At 41.6% G+C, this 16,980-nt stretch overlaps 1 protein-coding gene across 1 annotated transcript; it reads right to left on the bottom strand.

The window, feature by feature from the left end:
* Positions 1-7,132: 7,132 nt before the first annotated feature.
* LOC311529492 (olfactory receptor 6F1-like) lies at positions 7,133-8,062 on the bottom strand (the record flags this gene model as incomplete). Its single annotated transcript, XM_084645438.1, has 1 exon — positions 7,133-8,062. The coding sequence occupies one exon, from the start codon at positions 8,060-8,062 to the stop codon at positions 7,133-7,135; it is 930 nt and encodes a 309-aa protein (XP_084501564.1).
* Positions 8,063-16,980: the final 8,918 nt, after the last annotated feature.

The following is a 16,980-nucleotide window of genomic DNA, read 5'->3' as shown; positions in this document are numbered from 1 at the left end:
TCAGATGAATAATTCCTTTGCAGAAAAATTCAATTTCAGTCAACCAGAAACTATTTGTGAATTTGACCCAATTAATTTGGAGTGAGAAAAAGGTCCTCATGGCCAGCTTTAAAAAGTAGCATCTACCTTTTATAATCTTCAGGCCATCTATCTCTTATAACCATCAGGGGCCCCTGCCCAGCATGTGAGAGACCCAAGACAGAATGCCTGTTATAAAGATGGGTCTTGAACTCAGAGTCCCTTTCACAAATAAGCATCCCAGCCATGAGGCTATAGGCCATTCTGGGATGTTTTGCTCTGAATCTCTCCTGCTGATGCTGTTCCATATTGAACAAATACCTAAATATCCACTGGGCCAAAGAGAAACCAAGGGAGAATACCACCATAGCTGGTGCGTTTGGTACTCTCCTAAGAGATAAAAGATTTGGATTCACTTCTCTTTTCTGAATCAAGCAAAGAGTGTTATGATTTTTTGGTTTGTTGGTTGAACAGGAAAAATCCATGATTTGCCCAGTTGTAAAGATAGCCTCCTGCTGTCTTGTTTCAGTGTACAATTTAGGCTATTTTCCTACAGCATAATTCAAGTATTTAAGTGAAAGGCAGCAAGGCATAGGGACCAACTCTGTGGGTGCTCCAAAAAAAGTAGTGGGTACTCAACACTCATCAGCCACAGCTGTTCTGCAGCATTGCTGATCAGCTGGTTGGCAGCTTGGGGAGTGGCTTGGGGGAGGGCGCAGAGCAGCAAGTGGTGGGCGGGCGGGGGCCTTGGGCAGGGGGCGGAGTGGAGTCGGGAAGAGGCATAGCAAGGGCAGGGCCTTGGGGGAGGAGGTGGAGCGGGGGCAGGGCCTTGGGGGAAGGGCAGCCTGGGGACAGGGCCCTGAGGCAGAACAGGGGTGGAGTACCCCCAGGGAAAAGGAAAATTCAGTGCCTATGACGCTTACCCCAGTGGGATGCGTACTGTACTAGAAGTCAGGACACCTGGGTTGTGTTCCCAGCTCTCTCTCTTACTTGCTGTGTAACCTTGGAAAAGTTGTTTCTTCTTTCACCCTTTATGCATCGTTTCTATTTAGATGGTAATCTCTTTGGGGCAGAGATTGTCACTAACAAGCAAAACAACCAGCACACACAATAGCCCCAAACAAGCTGAGCCCCTCACCGCAGCACACCTGCCTCATTTACCACTCCCACAAATCCACACAAAATCCCTCAGACACAACAACACAACCAGGACACGTGCCCACCCTCACTCAGGATTACTAGTTTTGCAACAAATACCGAAATGGTCCCACTGTGATTTGGTATCACTTTCAAAATTATATATGTTCCATTTTTATATCAGTTGCAAAATTCTAAACCAAAGGGTCATAGATTTTACAGACATACACACACAGATCTGAAAGCACTTTTCAAAGCAAGTTACTATTACAGCTGAGAAGAAGCTTTCCAGTGTTAATGTTTTCTATTGGAAAATGCAAGTTCAGTGAAATGAACATTTTCCATGGGAACATCTTTTAAAGAGAAATTAGCAAATAGATTTGTTTCAATTTGGTCAAAATGTTTCACATTGAATGTATCATTCTGAATTTTGTGTTATATTATAATTTATATACATTACATATATTATACTATAATTTATCATATAATGTAATAGAACGCTTAAGTTGATAAGAAATATTTCAACCTCATCACCACATTCTATTTCAGTAAGGTAATTGTGATGTTTCTAAAATGAAATATTTTAGAAATGTCATTTTTCAGTACATTTCAGTGTTTGGTTCTGATTAGGGATGAAAGGACATTTCTGGAGTGCGCAAAGAATGGAAATTCCATTTCCTAACAAACTTCCACTGGTATCATTACCTCCACTTCACAAACAGGGAAACTGAGGGCCAGGACGTGAAAGTGGGGTGGCCAAGGTCACACATTGAACAAGTCTGTTGCTGGCAGAACCCCTACCCAGTGTATCATCCGCAAGGCCATGCTGAATTCCTTGTCAAATAGCTGGAGAATTCCATTAGTTGACACATGTAACTTAGATTTTCCCACAGTGGATGAAAAGAGGTCCTTCCTTGGGACCAGATTCTGCCACCCTTCCTCTCAGTGAGTAGCACCTAACTCCTTGAGTAGTCCCACTAAAATCATGATCAAGGGTGATAGAATCTAGCTCTCAGTTGTTACTTAGGGTAGAGTTTTCTGAGGAGGTTGAGAAAGTTAGTGCTCAAATCCCATTGAAACTCCACTGGGCTCATTTGAAACTCAAGCCTTAGCATGCAAAAGTCCCCTTTAACATCAATGGGAGTGTTGCCCGAGTAAGCACAGAGTAAAACCTTTGAACATGAGAAAATAAGAACGGCCATAGCGGGTCAGACCAAAGGTCCATCTAGCCCAGTATCCTGTCTTCTGACAGTGTCCAATGCCAGGTGTTTCAGGGGGAATGAACAGAACAGGTCATCACCAAGTGATCTATCCCCTTTCGCCCATTCCCAACTTCTGGCAAACAGAGGCTAGGGACACCGTCCCTGCCCATCCTGGCTACTAGCCATTGATGGACCGATCCTCCATGAACTACAAAGAAAGACCCCACGTTTTGTCCCAAAGTCAAATAAAACATGTGCGTGTTAGGCAATGGTTTAGGAATGATATATACACATTTGCAATTTTTTTGTACAGTGCTGATTGGACCAGACCTTGAAACCCTTGTTTATGATGAATAGTGCCTTACTGCGCACATAGGTTGGGATTTCCAAAGGGACCAGATAGACTGTCTAGACGAGAAAACTGGCAGAGCGGTGCGGTCATAGCATGTCACAGGGCTGGCTGTTTAAGGGAGTCAGATGCCGAGCCTACTTGTTACAAGCTTCACTGAAGGGGATGAGTCAACCCAGGTCCACCTGGGGATAGTTACCACAGAAGAAAGGAAGCTCCAAAGGAGGGGAGTTCCTCAGGAGCCTGATGTAGGCAAAAGGATAACAGACAAGGAGGCCTGGGGAGACCCTCACCAAGCAGGAGAAAGACTACAAAGAAAGGCTGGCAGAAATCATAAGCAAACGGGGAAGACTGCAGAGCTCTGCAGGCAGTGGAGAAGCCTTAATCTGTACAGCAGAAGAAGCTGCTTCTGGAATCTAGAGATTTTTGGTTTTGGACTTTAAAGTTTTATCCAGGCTCTGAGATCAGGCTTTTTCCAGGCTCAGAGCTTTTCAACCTTTGTACAAGTGCTCCTGTCAGAGGGCTTTATTAGAGGGAGATAAACTGTTGTGAAGTACAGTGTTTGGCTGCTCCTTGGCCAAGTTCTTTAGAGTGTTTGGCTGCTCCTTGGCCAAGTTCTTTAAGTAACCTCACTGTCACCTCATTAAGGAGGGGAAACTGAGGTAGGCCACAGCAGAACCACCCTCTGCTGCATGGAGGAGTTTGGGAGGTGATGGTGCCCCTTCTCCAGTGCCACCTAGTGGAGAAACAGCATATGCTGACAAAAGCAGTTCTTTTGTCGGCATAGCTACACCACCTCCCTGCATGACATTAGCTCTGCCACCACACTAATTGTTCTTTCAATATAGTTGCAGCATTTTTTTCATGCTCCTAGCCAACATAAGGACACCAGGAAATCTTTATAGTGTAGCCAAAGCCTAAGAGAAGTAGGCAATCTTCTCCCATTAGTGCCTAACTGCCCTAAGCTTCTTTGTAAATCTCAGCCATAGTCAATGTGATTAATGGCAAGGGAAGAGATTGGGAAGGTTCTTGAGTACTACCTCACCATGCAAGGAGTGGCATTGATTGGTCAAGCAATCTCCATTGTCTATGTGTTCTCTCTGAGAAGTCTTCTGGAATGGCCGTTGGGAAAGTGGATTCCCTTTGATGGGTCATCAGTGAGTCTGGCTTATTCGTTATTGTGCCTGAAAGGCTGGTTGTGGGTGTTCCCAACTTCACAACATATTTCAGTAACACACACATAGCTAAACTTCATAACTTCACACACAATGATAGCACATAAATCCAACAGTAAATTTATGTTGAACAGATCAAGACTTTTAAAATGATACCTCACAGGGCATACTTTGTACAAAACATGTCATAATTATCTGACAGTGGTGAATATAGGATCTCTAGGGTGCTGTGTCACAAATCTGGTGAAGTTGTCCTCATTTACACTGCTGTAAATCTGGAATAATTCCATTGAAATTTGTTGGAGATAGTTACAATGAATGTGAATCCAGACAAAGAGTAAAATCTTGCCCTGTATGTGAGATGTCTTGAGTTCCTGCTGTTTTATTCTTCCAGCTTTTCAGAAGACATAGGGATATCATGTTCTCTGAATACAGATGTGGAATTCCCACAGGATTTGCCTAAGTGGGTTGAGATTAAGGTATTTCCCTGAGCTTGTTAAAGGCAAGAGAGGCAGCTCCACCACCCAGAAGCCCTACTCTTCATCCATTGCCTCCAGGAAAAGGTCCTCATGCATACCTTCAATGGAGCAGGAATAGCCAGTTACATGGTGATTGTTTCCAGTGTGCTCCATCTGTGCCATCAAAGTTGAGTGCCAGGAGTCCCACCACTGGGCGCACACACACTCTTGGTCCACTGCCTGGCCCCTTGTGCCCTATATCCACCAGTTTACAATCTTGGTATGGGATGGAAATATCTTTGGTATGCTGGGATTTGAGCACGACCGAGTCTATCTTGTTAGGTTTCGTGGGCCAATTATGCTACAAAAAATGGCAAAAAAGGATCATCCTTCAGATGGAAAAAGTTTTATACAACTTCTCAAAAGGCATTTTCAAAGGAGCTAAGTAAGTGGATGTGATTTTCAATGGGAATTGGGTACCTAAATCCCTTAGGCCCTGTTTAAAAATCCCAGCCAATATTACCTTGGGGCAAACCAAACTCTACCTTGCTGATAAAAACTTCCCTCTACAAAGATCAAGCAAAATCAGTTATGAGGAGAATGTGATTAATTTTGTTCAGTACTCCAAATCTTTGAACATATCACCACATGCATTGACATACTTTTGATATAATCCAAAATTTGTTGATCAGAGTCACTAGAAACTTTGACAAGGCTCAGACATGACTTGAAGGATATGACAATACTTTGTCACATCTGTCAACATTTGGATGTATATTTGACAGGTTTCTACAAACTTTTACATGATTTGACATAACTCTAGCTCTATTACAAAATTTTGACAAGGCTTGAAAGCCCAAACCTTCAAAGGTGTTTGGGCATGTAACTCCCATTGACTTCAGTGGGATTTAGGCACCTAAATACCTTTGGGCATCTGGTCCAAAAAACTTTGCTATGTCTTGGAAAGATATGAAAAAAATATGGACATGGCTCTGGTAATTACAACATCAATTTGACATGTGTCCACAAACTTTCACATGATGCAATTTGTATTTAAGATTATGACTAAAGAAAGATTTCTCTCTAAATGCAGGCATTGCTTTAATGCATCTGAAGACATTTCTATGATGTTCACATGTCTCTAAAATGTATTTAAAGACTTTGACATGTCATTGGAAGCTATAATAAATCTGTGTAGATTTATTTGTCTCTAGAAATCTTTAAATAACTTTGGCATGTCTCTCCAAACTTTGACGTCATTTGACATGCTTCTAAAAATATAACAAAATATTGGAATCATCTCAGAAATTAACCTCACTCAGTTATGTTGCTAAAAATGCTCCTTGGACAATGACATGCCTCTACTGTCTTTGAAAAGACTGTGATGTGTCACTCATAATTTTCATGAAAAATGGGATGTAACGTATTGGTATGTTTCCAAAACTATGGCATTTTGACATGCCACTAAAACAACTGACATTAATTTATTATGTTTCTAAAGGCATTAGTATAACATGCCTACACAAAACAACTTGACAATGGTTAGGCAGCTAGTGTGCTGAGATGTGTGTCATGCTTACCAGTAACATAAGAACATAGAACATTGTTTTGCATCCCTGCCCATCCTGGCTAATAGCCATTGATGGACCTATCCTCCATGAATTTATCTGTTATAGTATTAGCCTTCATAACATCCTGGCAAAGAATTCCACAGGTTGACTTTTTTGTGTGAAGAAATACTCCCTTTTGTTTGTTTTAAACCTGCTGCCTATTTATTTCATTTCATGACCCCTAATTCTTGTATTATGAGAAGGAGCAAATAACATTTCCTTGTTTACTTTCTCCACACCAGTCATGATTTCATAGATCTCTATCATATCCCCACTTACCTGTCTATTTTCCAAGCTGAAAAGTCCCAGTCTTATTAATCTCTCCTCATATGGAAGCTATTTCATACCCTTAATTATTTTTGTTTCCCTTTTCTGCACCTTTTCCAATTCCATGTATCTTTTTTGAGATGGGGCGATCATATCTAGACACGGTATTCAAGATATGGGCATACCGTGGATTTATACAGAGCCAATATGATATTTTCTATCTTGTTATCTATCTCTTTCTTAATGATTCCCAACATTCTGTTCACTTTTTTGGCTGCCACTCACACTGAGTGGATGTTTTCAGAGAAATATTCAGTGACTCCAAGATCTCTTTCTTGAGTGGTAACAGCTAATTTAGACCCCATCACTTTTTATGTATAGTTGGGATTATGTTTTCCAATGTGCATTACTTTGCATTTATCAACATTGAATTTCATCTGCCATTTTGTTGCCAAGTCATCGAGTTTTGTGAGATCCCTTTGTAACTCTTCGCAGTCTGCTTTGGACTTAACTATCTTGAGTAGTTTTGTATCATCTTCACATTTAATTACTTCTTTGTTCTCCCCCATCTATCTGTCAGTATAAAACTGTTGTCTTTTGCCAAATATTTAGATTGTAAGCTGTTTGGGGCAGGACCATCTTGTTGTTCTATATTTGTACAGCACCTAGTAGAATGGGGTACTGGCCCATGACTTTGGTTCCTAAACACTACTATAATGCAGACAATAGAACTACTACTAATAAAAAGTTACATATCCAGAAGTTTTATGTGATGTTTTTGATGATACTTTTACATGAGTTTAACGTGACCCTAGTAACTTTTCTAAGGCTTTGATAGATTATTAAAGTAATTGACATTGTCTCTTTCCATGTTTTCTACTACAATCAGTGACCATCAGGACATCTTACAATGACTTCAAGTCCCCCCACTGAATACCTTTTTCAAGATCTCTGTGACCTCTTTGTTTCTCAATGTGTAGATGAAAGGATTTAGCAATGGAGTCACAATTGTGTTCAAGATGGTGACTATTTTGGTCAGTTCCAATGAGATCTCTATGGATGGTTTAACATGTAGAAAAACAGTGGATCCGTACCATATAATCACAACTGTGAGGTGGGAAGAGCAGGTGGAAAAGGCCCTTTGCCGACCTTGTGCTGAGGGGATTTTCAAGATGGTGGAGATGATATAAATGTAGGATACCAGGGTTATCACACAGGACCCTAGGATGACGATGGCAAACATGATGAAACAGACCACCTCAACAAGGTAGGTGTCAGTGCAGGAGAGAATTATCCAGGGAGATATGTCACAAAAGAAGTGATTGATGACATTTGGGCCACAGAAGGACAATCTGGCAATCAGAGCTGCTGGCACAGAAATAACCAGGAAACCACCCACCCAAGAGCTAAGGGCCAGCTGAACAGAGAGAGTGCTGCTCATAATAGCGTTATAATGCAATGGGTAGCAAATGGCCAGATAGCGGTCATAGGCCATGACAGCCAAGAGGAAGTATTCTGTGCAGCCAAAGGAGAAGACAAAATACATCTGCAGAAGGCAGCTGGTGAAGGAGATGGATTTGCTTTGGGACACAAGATTGGCTAGAGTCTTAGGGACACAGGCTGTGGTGAACCAGATCTCCAGGAAGGCAAAGTTGCAGAGGAAGTAGTACATGGGGGTTTGAAGGCATCTGTGGGTCCTGACTAGGAAGATGATGGCCACATTACCAGTGATGATCAGGACATACATGAAGAGGAAGAGTATGAAGAGGGACAGCTGCAAATACTGAGACCCAGGGAATCCCAGAAGGATGAATTCCTTCACTCTGGTGTGATTTTCCTTGCTCATTGATACTGGGAGTTTCACCTGATGGAATAAATGGACCCATAAAAGAAAGACAGTTAAACCCATAGTCAAATTTTGTCATATAGAGCTCATTTTAGTTAGACAACTGGGCTTTATAAGGGCTTGATCTTTGACAAGTATTTCAACACTAGAATGATGGGTGTTTTATTGTCCCTGGATGGAACTGTCAATGGATCCTAAGGGAGCTTGGCACCCAGTACCCAATAGGTACCCAATTTTGGCACCCAATTACAATAGGAACTGTTGCCTAAATATTTTAGGCCCCTGTTTTTGACAATCACATAACATATAACTAGATCTCTGTCTTAAAAACAGATCTTCATGGCACACAGATCTTCATGGTCCTGGAGTAGCATCAAATAGTAAAGTACTCACCAAAAACAACTAGTCTGTGTGCAACTAATCCACTGATTAGTGCATTTTATGAATACCTATCTGTGCCCAAGCTGCAGAGTTTATGAGTCTGTCACAGGCCCAGCTAGAAATCCCTGGTTCTTTCACTCAAAATATAGGCATTCATGGCTTTACTTATGCAGGTCCTTGGTTCAATCACTGGAGTCAACCAAGATGACAGCTGTAACATATGTCTGGTTAATTGTCAACTATAAAAGGTCCTACAGGTCCTATAAACAACAGATATCGGGGGCCCTAATTCCTAGCACTATTAGGCGACTGTCAAAATCTCAGACCTTGGAAACAGACTTACTCCCTGCTATCTCCCACCTAGGAGTAGCAGGCAGAAACAAGCATTATAGCAGGCATCAATACCAAGTAGCTGTGTGTGTGCATGTCTAGATATTCTTAAGGTATAAAAATCGCTCAGGTCTTACAAGCTGCCGAGCAGTACAGATGAGAGGTTGCTGCCCGTGGCAGTAGGGACTGCTTAGTTTATCGGGGATTCCAGCCATTCATCATCTCATTTCATCAGAGGGTTTCTTTGGATGTACTTTAAATGCTGGTTATGTTTGCAAATGCAGCTTCTGTCCACTGACTGATATTGGAAGGATGTGCAAAGCTGCTTTTAGACCCACAGTTATCCAGGGTTATTTTAAACAAAACCACACACCTGGTGTTATACAGGTGAGCGTTTGCAAGAGCCTTGACATCATTGAACTCACTGACACTGACATTTTTGCCACCAAATGTTTTGTCCAGATTTAAAACTGCAGTGAGGAGAATGAAACCAGACAGTATGAGCCCTCCCCGCTCTAACCAGTAGGCAACATATCCCTAATGAAATGTGCAACAAATCAGTGATCAAATCTAGAGCTGAGTGAATGACTGATGTTTCATTTTGGTGGCCAAAATGCCAAATTTAAAAAAGAAAAATTCATTTCAGATCAACCCAAGACGTATTTTTTCCAGCCTTTCTCGCTGAAATGAAAAACTAAAAAAAAAAATGGTTACAGGTGAAACAAAATATTTTGTACAGCCAAAAATATTTTATTTTATTTTGTTTAATCTTTGGGAATTTTTTTCACACTGTTTAATTGTTTTTGATAAATCTAGCTAAATTTCTAAACAAAATGTCCTTTAGAAAAAAAGTGAAACTGTTTCATTTGAAAATGTCAGTATGAAATTTTTCAGTGTTTTCCTCTTTTTTTGACCAAAGATATTCCATGAATTCAACCTGAATTCATGAATAGTTTTGGTTGTCCCAATACATCATTATTTTTGTGAATAAAATATTCATCCCTAAAAATTCAACCAGCTCTAGTCTCATAGACTTTAAGGCCAGAACCTACCATTATGATCATCTAGTCTGATCTTCTGCACATTGCCGGTCATAGAACCTCGCCCACCCACTCCTGTTATAGACAGTAACCTTTGGCTGACTTACTGACGTCCTTGATTTTGATTTAAAGACTTCAAGTTACAGTCAAATCATCAGCTGGTGTGAATCAACTTAGCTCCATTGTAATCAATGTGCCAGACACTCAGCTGGTGTAAATAACTACAGAAATTAAGTTTATTAAATATTTTGTGTCTTCTGTTAGAACCTTAAGGTCCCAGCTAGGGTTGGGACCCCATTGCTCCGAGCACTGCACTAACATAGCACAGAAGACTTTCCCTCCTCTGAAAAGCTTACAATGTAAAAGACAAGCCAGACAGACAGGTGGAAACAAATGACAAAGAAACAGTTTCCCAGAAATACAGTAAAGTTGCATCCCATTTCCCTTCCACATAACAACCCTACTCTTTCACTCACCTCCCCTGGACTCAGCTTTCATTCAAACCCTTACAGCCTGGGCTAGACTAGAACAATAGTCTAATTAGTTAGGAATCATGTTCCAATCACTGCCCAATGCCAAATGCTTAAGGAACAACGTATAACCCACCCTACAACTCTAGGTATTTCTGCTACATTGTACAAAGGATATTCTTGCCTGAACCGAGACAGCCATCTGTTTTTAGAAGAAAGAAAGAATTATTGATAGTCATTGTAGCCTGGTATTTTCCAATGGGTCAGAGGGAGTTAGTGCAATAGAAGCTAGGACACTAACCCCTCATGCTTCTTTGAAAATCCTAGTTGTAATGCCCACCATCTCCATTTTAATTTGAATTTATTCTTGCACGGCTAACAATATTTAGCACTTGTGCAGATCTTTACATCTGCAAAGCATGGCTATTAATACACACAACAAGCCTTTCACACTAAAGACCTGCTTTAAGGAGTGAATGGTGTGGGCTTTCCCTTTTTATAGGTGCGGAAACTAAAACAGGGATGGGAAATGATCTGTTCAAATCACGGAGACAGCTGAGGATAGAACATGAGAGCTGATATTCCCACTTCTGTGCACTGACTGGAAATAGGTCTATCTACCTACCTGCCTATCCATCTACCTATCATTTTATATTTCCCTCAGTAAAGTTACTATACTAATAAATTCCACAGGTTAATGTAAAAAGAAAAGGAGTACTTGTGGCACCTTAGAGACTAACAGGTTAATGTATTACAGCTGCTAGCAAAATTTCCCTCAACACCTTTTTTCAATGAATATTTACTTTTTGATTAAACAGATTTTTGCAAGTAAATAAATAAAATTTTGGGGGGATTTTCATGAAAACAAGACTTTTTTGGTGACTAAAGAACATGTTTAACTTTTGGTTAACTGAAAACTTTTTGGTTTTCTTTGAGAAAAACCTGGACAAAATAAAAGAATAATGGGTAAAAATGAAAATATTTTTATATTTGAAAATTTTTTGGAAGTAAAACAATAATTTACCAACTGGCTCTATTGGTTATAAAATTTACAAAAAAATACTATGTCCTTTTATTCATCCTAGATTTTACACTAGATTAAAAAAAGGAAAAAGATACACTGATTCTTTCAGTACAGGTGTGTTGACTCCTCAAGGAAGCAAACTTTTTGAATGGCAATTTTCAGGTAGCTCATTATAAAGAATGGCTAACCTATTTCACAATACAGTTACTTTAAACGATAATTGCAGGATAGGCTGTAGCTCTCTTGTGGTTCTAACTTACCATGTCTTCTAGTGCAACCTGTCAACACAAACTCCTTTCTTTCACAATCTTTTTTTCTCCGGATGACACACAATAGCATGCCTGCTGGAAAATGGTGCATCAAAGGGTGATATATCTTCCTTTCCTCCCCCCTCCCCAACCTAAATATATATTAAATAGAGGAATATTTCACACCTGGTTCATATTTACATCAAGGCCACCACTGTAGCAGTATAAAGGGGTTTAAAATGAGTGTGACATGTATGATTCATTCCAGTTTTAAGCTCCCATTCTACTGCCAGAGTGGTGTGAAGTGTTGTTAGTACAAATGAGAATCTGTCTCTTCAAAACCAAAAGACTCAGAAAAATGCTGTAGATTTTGAGATTGGTGGGATTCTCTTTCCATCACCACCCAACTGGCTTTACCCCTACCTACCTTGCTAATGAGCTGCAGTTCACACTGGCTGCATGAAGAGTTGGTTTTGTACTCTGTTCCACCTCCCCAGCGCACTGGGGATATTTGATCTCAACAGAATTTCACAGATTTCCTTAGAATGTGCCTGCTGAGTCAGGCTGGTCACCTGGTGAAAGCACAGTACTGGTAGCCTGAAGACCAGCGTTCTAGTCCTGTCTTTGCCAAATACTTGCTTAACATTGGGAGCTTTGGTGTGTTACTTAAGACCCCACCCCCACCCATCCTCATTTCCCAGCTGTAAAGTAATGGCAAATGCCAAAAATTGACCCATTCCACTTGCTCGATACAAAGAACTGGACAGAGGAAACCCCAACAATGAATTTTATTGGTCCTACAAAACTAAGGAAATATGCTTCATATATGTGACACCATCTATGGGCACCTAATCTATTCTCCACTTCAATATATATAGATATAGAGCACTCCTGTAACGAGGAAATTAAGCTGCACCATGTCTAGCGAATCAGGGAAGAATTGTGCCTTGGAGCTGTGTATCTGAAACAGATGGTAAAATGGGGACAAGTGTCTAAAGGCCAGATTTTTAAAGGGATTTAGGTGCCTAACCCCATTGAAGGCAGTAGGAGTTAGGTGTCTAACTTGCTTAAGTGCTTTTTTGAATCCCTCAAGACATCTACCTGCAATTTTCAAAGCCTAAATAGCTTTGAAGATCTAGCAAGGGTAAGATTTTTAAAGGGATTTAGGTACTAGTGGGTGTTCCAAAGGCATGTAGGCACCTAACACCTGTTGAAACCAGGTGCTTTTGAAAATCCCACCAGGTGCCTAAATACCTTTAAAACTCTGGCCCTAAGAAACTTTTGAAATGGGATTTAAGCACCAAAATCCCTTTGGTGCTTTTCAGAATTTTAACCCCAATGCCTAGCAGGAGGTAACACAGAAGTGGGCATCTTGTGTAGAAAGGTCAGCACATTTGTGTGTCACGGATGTAGCAATTTAACCCCAGAGGTTGCTAGGAGTTGTAGTCTCCAGACAAAGCATATTATGAAGTTTAAGCCAGCTAACCAAGTGTTATGTGACTACCTGCTGGAGACTATGGAGGTTCTGGTATCAGTCTTTAGAAGATGAGGGTTGAGGAAAGACCCTGAGGTTATTCCCTGCCTAGATCCAACAGGAGGCCAAAGAGGTAGCCAAGAAGAGGTGGCTATTCCTCCCCCCACACATAAAAAGTTATAACACCAGAAAATGTGTTTTTGTTTAACTCAAAATTTGCCACAGGAAAACATCAATTCTGACAAAAATCTCAAATTTCTGGTGGCAAAAATCAAAACTGTCTATTTAAGTTAGATATGACATAAAAATCATTTTTTTCTTTCCAAATTTTAAATTGAAACAAAAATATTTCATTTTCAAATATGGACCCTAAATCATAGAATTATAGAAATGTTGGTGTAACGTTCTGTACCTCATGGGAACTCCGTACACCCCATGATCATTGTTATAAAATGATTGTGTGGTATCCAATGCAAAGTTTGTCATGTCAGGTGTCTTCGGAAGGTTCATGATGCACTGAGCATTGTTGTTATAGTAATGTTATAGTGATGTTATAGGTTGTAATTTCATGTATATAGTTATGAGGCTAAAAACATGTACTCATGGCTTAAAACAAGCCCAGGCAAAAACTCTCCAAGAGCAGAGGAGCAGTTCACACCTCATCAGGGCATGTATGGGACAAACCCAGCCCAGCCTCACAGGAACAAAGGACACTGGCCTAGGCAGCAACAAGGATCTGTTGGACTCTCAAGTGAGTCACCCCCCCTCCTTTGGTCAGTTTGGGACTGCGATGAGGGTGGTGAAGCACTGGAATGGGTTACTACCTAGGGAGTTGGTGGAATCTCCTTCCTTAGGAGTTTTTAAGGTCAGGCTTGACAAAGCACTGGCTGGGATGATTTAGTTGGGGATTCGTGCGGCTTTGAGCAGGGGTTTGGACTGGATGACCTCCTGAGGTCCCTTCCGACCCTGAGATTATATTATTCTACTCCAGCTGAGGCCTCATCAGTGCCAAGTAGAATGGAACAATGGCCTCCCATGTCTTCCATACAATACTCCTGTTAATACAGCCCCAAATGTTATTAGCATAGTTTGTAACTGCATCACATTCTTGACTCCTATTCAGTGTCCTGGAACCCAGAAGGGGAGAGGCAATTCTTGATTTTGTTCTACGTGGAGAACACGATCTGATCCAAGAAGTGGATATAGCTGAACCACTTGGTAATAGCAACCATAATATAATTAAATTTAACATCCTTGTGGGGATGGTGGGGAATACCAAAAAAGCCCACCACAGTAGCCTTTAACTTCAGGAAAGGGAACTAAACAAAAATGAGGAGGCTAGTTAAATGGAAATTAAAAGGTACAGTCACAAAAGTGAAATGCCTGCAATGACATTGTGATGGGGGACACACCTCTCATGAGCACTTCCTGTTCGTTCGGTTAAAACCTGTACACTCTCTCTACTTCTCGATCCCTCTGTTGACTGTTAAACTGCTCAGGTGGGTCTTCAGTGGCCCAGCCCTTCAGCCAAGTCACACACAGTCTCAATGCACTAATAAACCCCTTCCAGGGTAAAAGGCCTGACAGAGCCTGTTCCTGTGCTCTTCTTAGAGTCTTTAGCCCTCTTTCTGGGCTCAGTCCTCAGCCCCTTCTGGGCTAGCTTTAAGTCTGTGCTGCGCTGTTATATAGCAGTATCCCCTGAGCTTTCTCCCTGGAGACTCCTGGCCTTTAATGGTTCTTTTTGTCTCAGCTCTCCCTCCAGGTCACTCCTTCAAGTTCAGTCCCCTTCCTGGGGTAACAAAGTTCAACAAATGCTTGGCCCTCTGCAGGATCTTCTGCACCATCCTAGAACCCTTTAAATTCAAGCTTGAAACTTGACCCCTCTTGGGACTTTGGCCACTTTGCCAGTAGCCAGCAAGGGGATCTGGGCCCTTCCATTACTCTGTGTCCCAACCCAGGATCCTACAAATAGAATCATAGAATATCAGGGTTGGAAGGGACCTCAGGAGGTCATCTAGTCCAACCCCCTGCTCAAAGCAGGACCGATCCCCAATTAAATCATCCCAGCCAGGGCTTTGTCAAGCCTGACCTTAAAAACTTCCAAGGAAGGAGATTCCACAACTTCCCTAGGTAACACATTCCAGTGTTTCACCACCCTCCTAGTGAAAAAGTTTTTCCTAATATCCAACCTAAATCTCCCGCACTGCAACTTGAGACCATTACTCTTTGTCCTGTCATCCGCTACCACTGAGAACAGTCTAGAGCCATCCTCTTTGGAACCCCCTTTCAAGTAGTTGAAAGCAGCTATCAAATCCCCCCTCATTCTTCTCTTCTGTAGACTAAACAATCCCAGTTCCCTCAGCCTCTCCTCATAAGTTATGTGTTCCAGTCCCCTAATCATTTTTGTTGCCCTCCACTGGACATTTTCCAGTTTTTCCACATCCTTCTTGTAGTGTGGGGTCCAAAACTGGACACAGTACTCCAGAGGAGGCTTCACCAATGTCGAATAGAGGGGAACAATCACGTCCCTCGATCTGCTGGCAATGCCCCTACTTATACATCCCAAAATACCATTGGCCTTCTTAGCAACAAGGGCACACTGTTGACTCATATCCAGCTTCTCATCCACTGTAACCCCTAGGTCCTTTTCTGCAGAACTGCTGCCGAGCCATTAGGTCCCTAGTCTGTAGCAGTGCATGGGATTCTTCCGTCCTAAGTGCAGGACTCTGCACTTGTCCTTGTTGAACCTCATCAGATTTCTTTTGGCCCAATCCTCCAATTTGTCTAGGTCCCTCTGTATCCTATTCCTACCCTCCAGCGTATCTACCACTCCTCCCAGTTTAGTGTTGTCTGCAAACTTGCTGAGGGTGCAATCCACACCATCCTCCAGATCATTTATGAAGATATTGAACAAAACCGGCCCAGGGACCGACCTTTGGGGCACTCCGCTTGATACTGGCTGCCAACTAGACATGGAGCCATTGATCACTACCCGTTGAGCCCGACAATCTAGCCAACTTTCTACCCACCTTATAGTGCATTCATCCAGCCCATACTTCTTTAACTTGCTGACAAAAATACTGGGGGAGACAGTGTCAAAAGCTTTGCTAAAGTCAAGGAACAACACATCCACCGCTTTCCCTTCATCCACAGAACCAGGCACATGCTGCTTCCTTTAACTCCATTGCTGCTGGTATTCCCTGGGCCACTTCCCACGTAATCCCTCCCTCTTCATCTGTACCTCAAGTTTCTCTGTCTGTTCCCTGCTTGAGCAGGGTCTCTTCCAAACCTCTTTGTCCAGAGAGTTTCTCAGCCTTACAGTCCTTCCTCCCCCTTCTGGTCCCAGCCAGCACCAGATCTTCTCAGGCCCTGCAGCTCTTTTTAACTGAGCTTGCTATGCTCTAATTGGCTACTTCCCTGCAGTCTTTTTAGGCAAGCGTGCAGGACCTATCTTCACCGTTCCTTTTCTGGGGTGTTGCAGGACCACAAGGCCTCCAGCAGGGGAACTCAAAGAACCTGGTACACCCCATCAAAGGCAGGAAAACTTTTTATAAACACCATAATACAACTCAAATTGAATGCATACACCAAATTAAAAAAATAAAATAAAATAGAGGACCAAAAAAGTGCCACCATAGCTAAACAATAAAGTAAAAGAAGAAATCAGAGGCAAAAAGTCATCCTTTAAACATTGGGAGTTAAATCCTGCTGAGGAAAATAGAAAGGAGCATGAACTCTGGCAAGTCAAGTGTAAAAGTTTAATTAGGCAGGCCAAAAAAGAATTTGAAGAGCAACTAGCAAAAGACTCAAAAACCAATAGCAAAAAAAAAAAAAATAAAAAAAATTAAGTACATCAGAAGCAGGAAGGCTGCCAAACAATCAATGGGACCACTCAAGGATGATAAAGCCACTTCAGAGAATCTAAATGAATTCTTTTCTTCGGTCTTCACT

Source organism: Lepidochelys olivacea (assembly GCF_965140295.1).
Source record: "Lepidochelys olivacea isolate rLepOli2 genome assembly, chromosome: 13".
NCBI lineage: Eukaryota > Metazoa > Chordata > Testudines > Cheloniidae > Lepidochelys > Lepidochelys olivacea.
The sequence above is the reverse complement of the archived record's forward strand: the minus strand, read 5'-3'. Positions and strand labels throughout refer to the sequence as shown.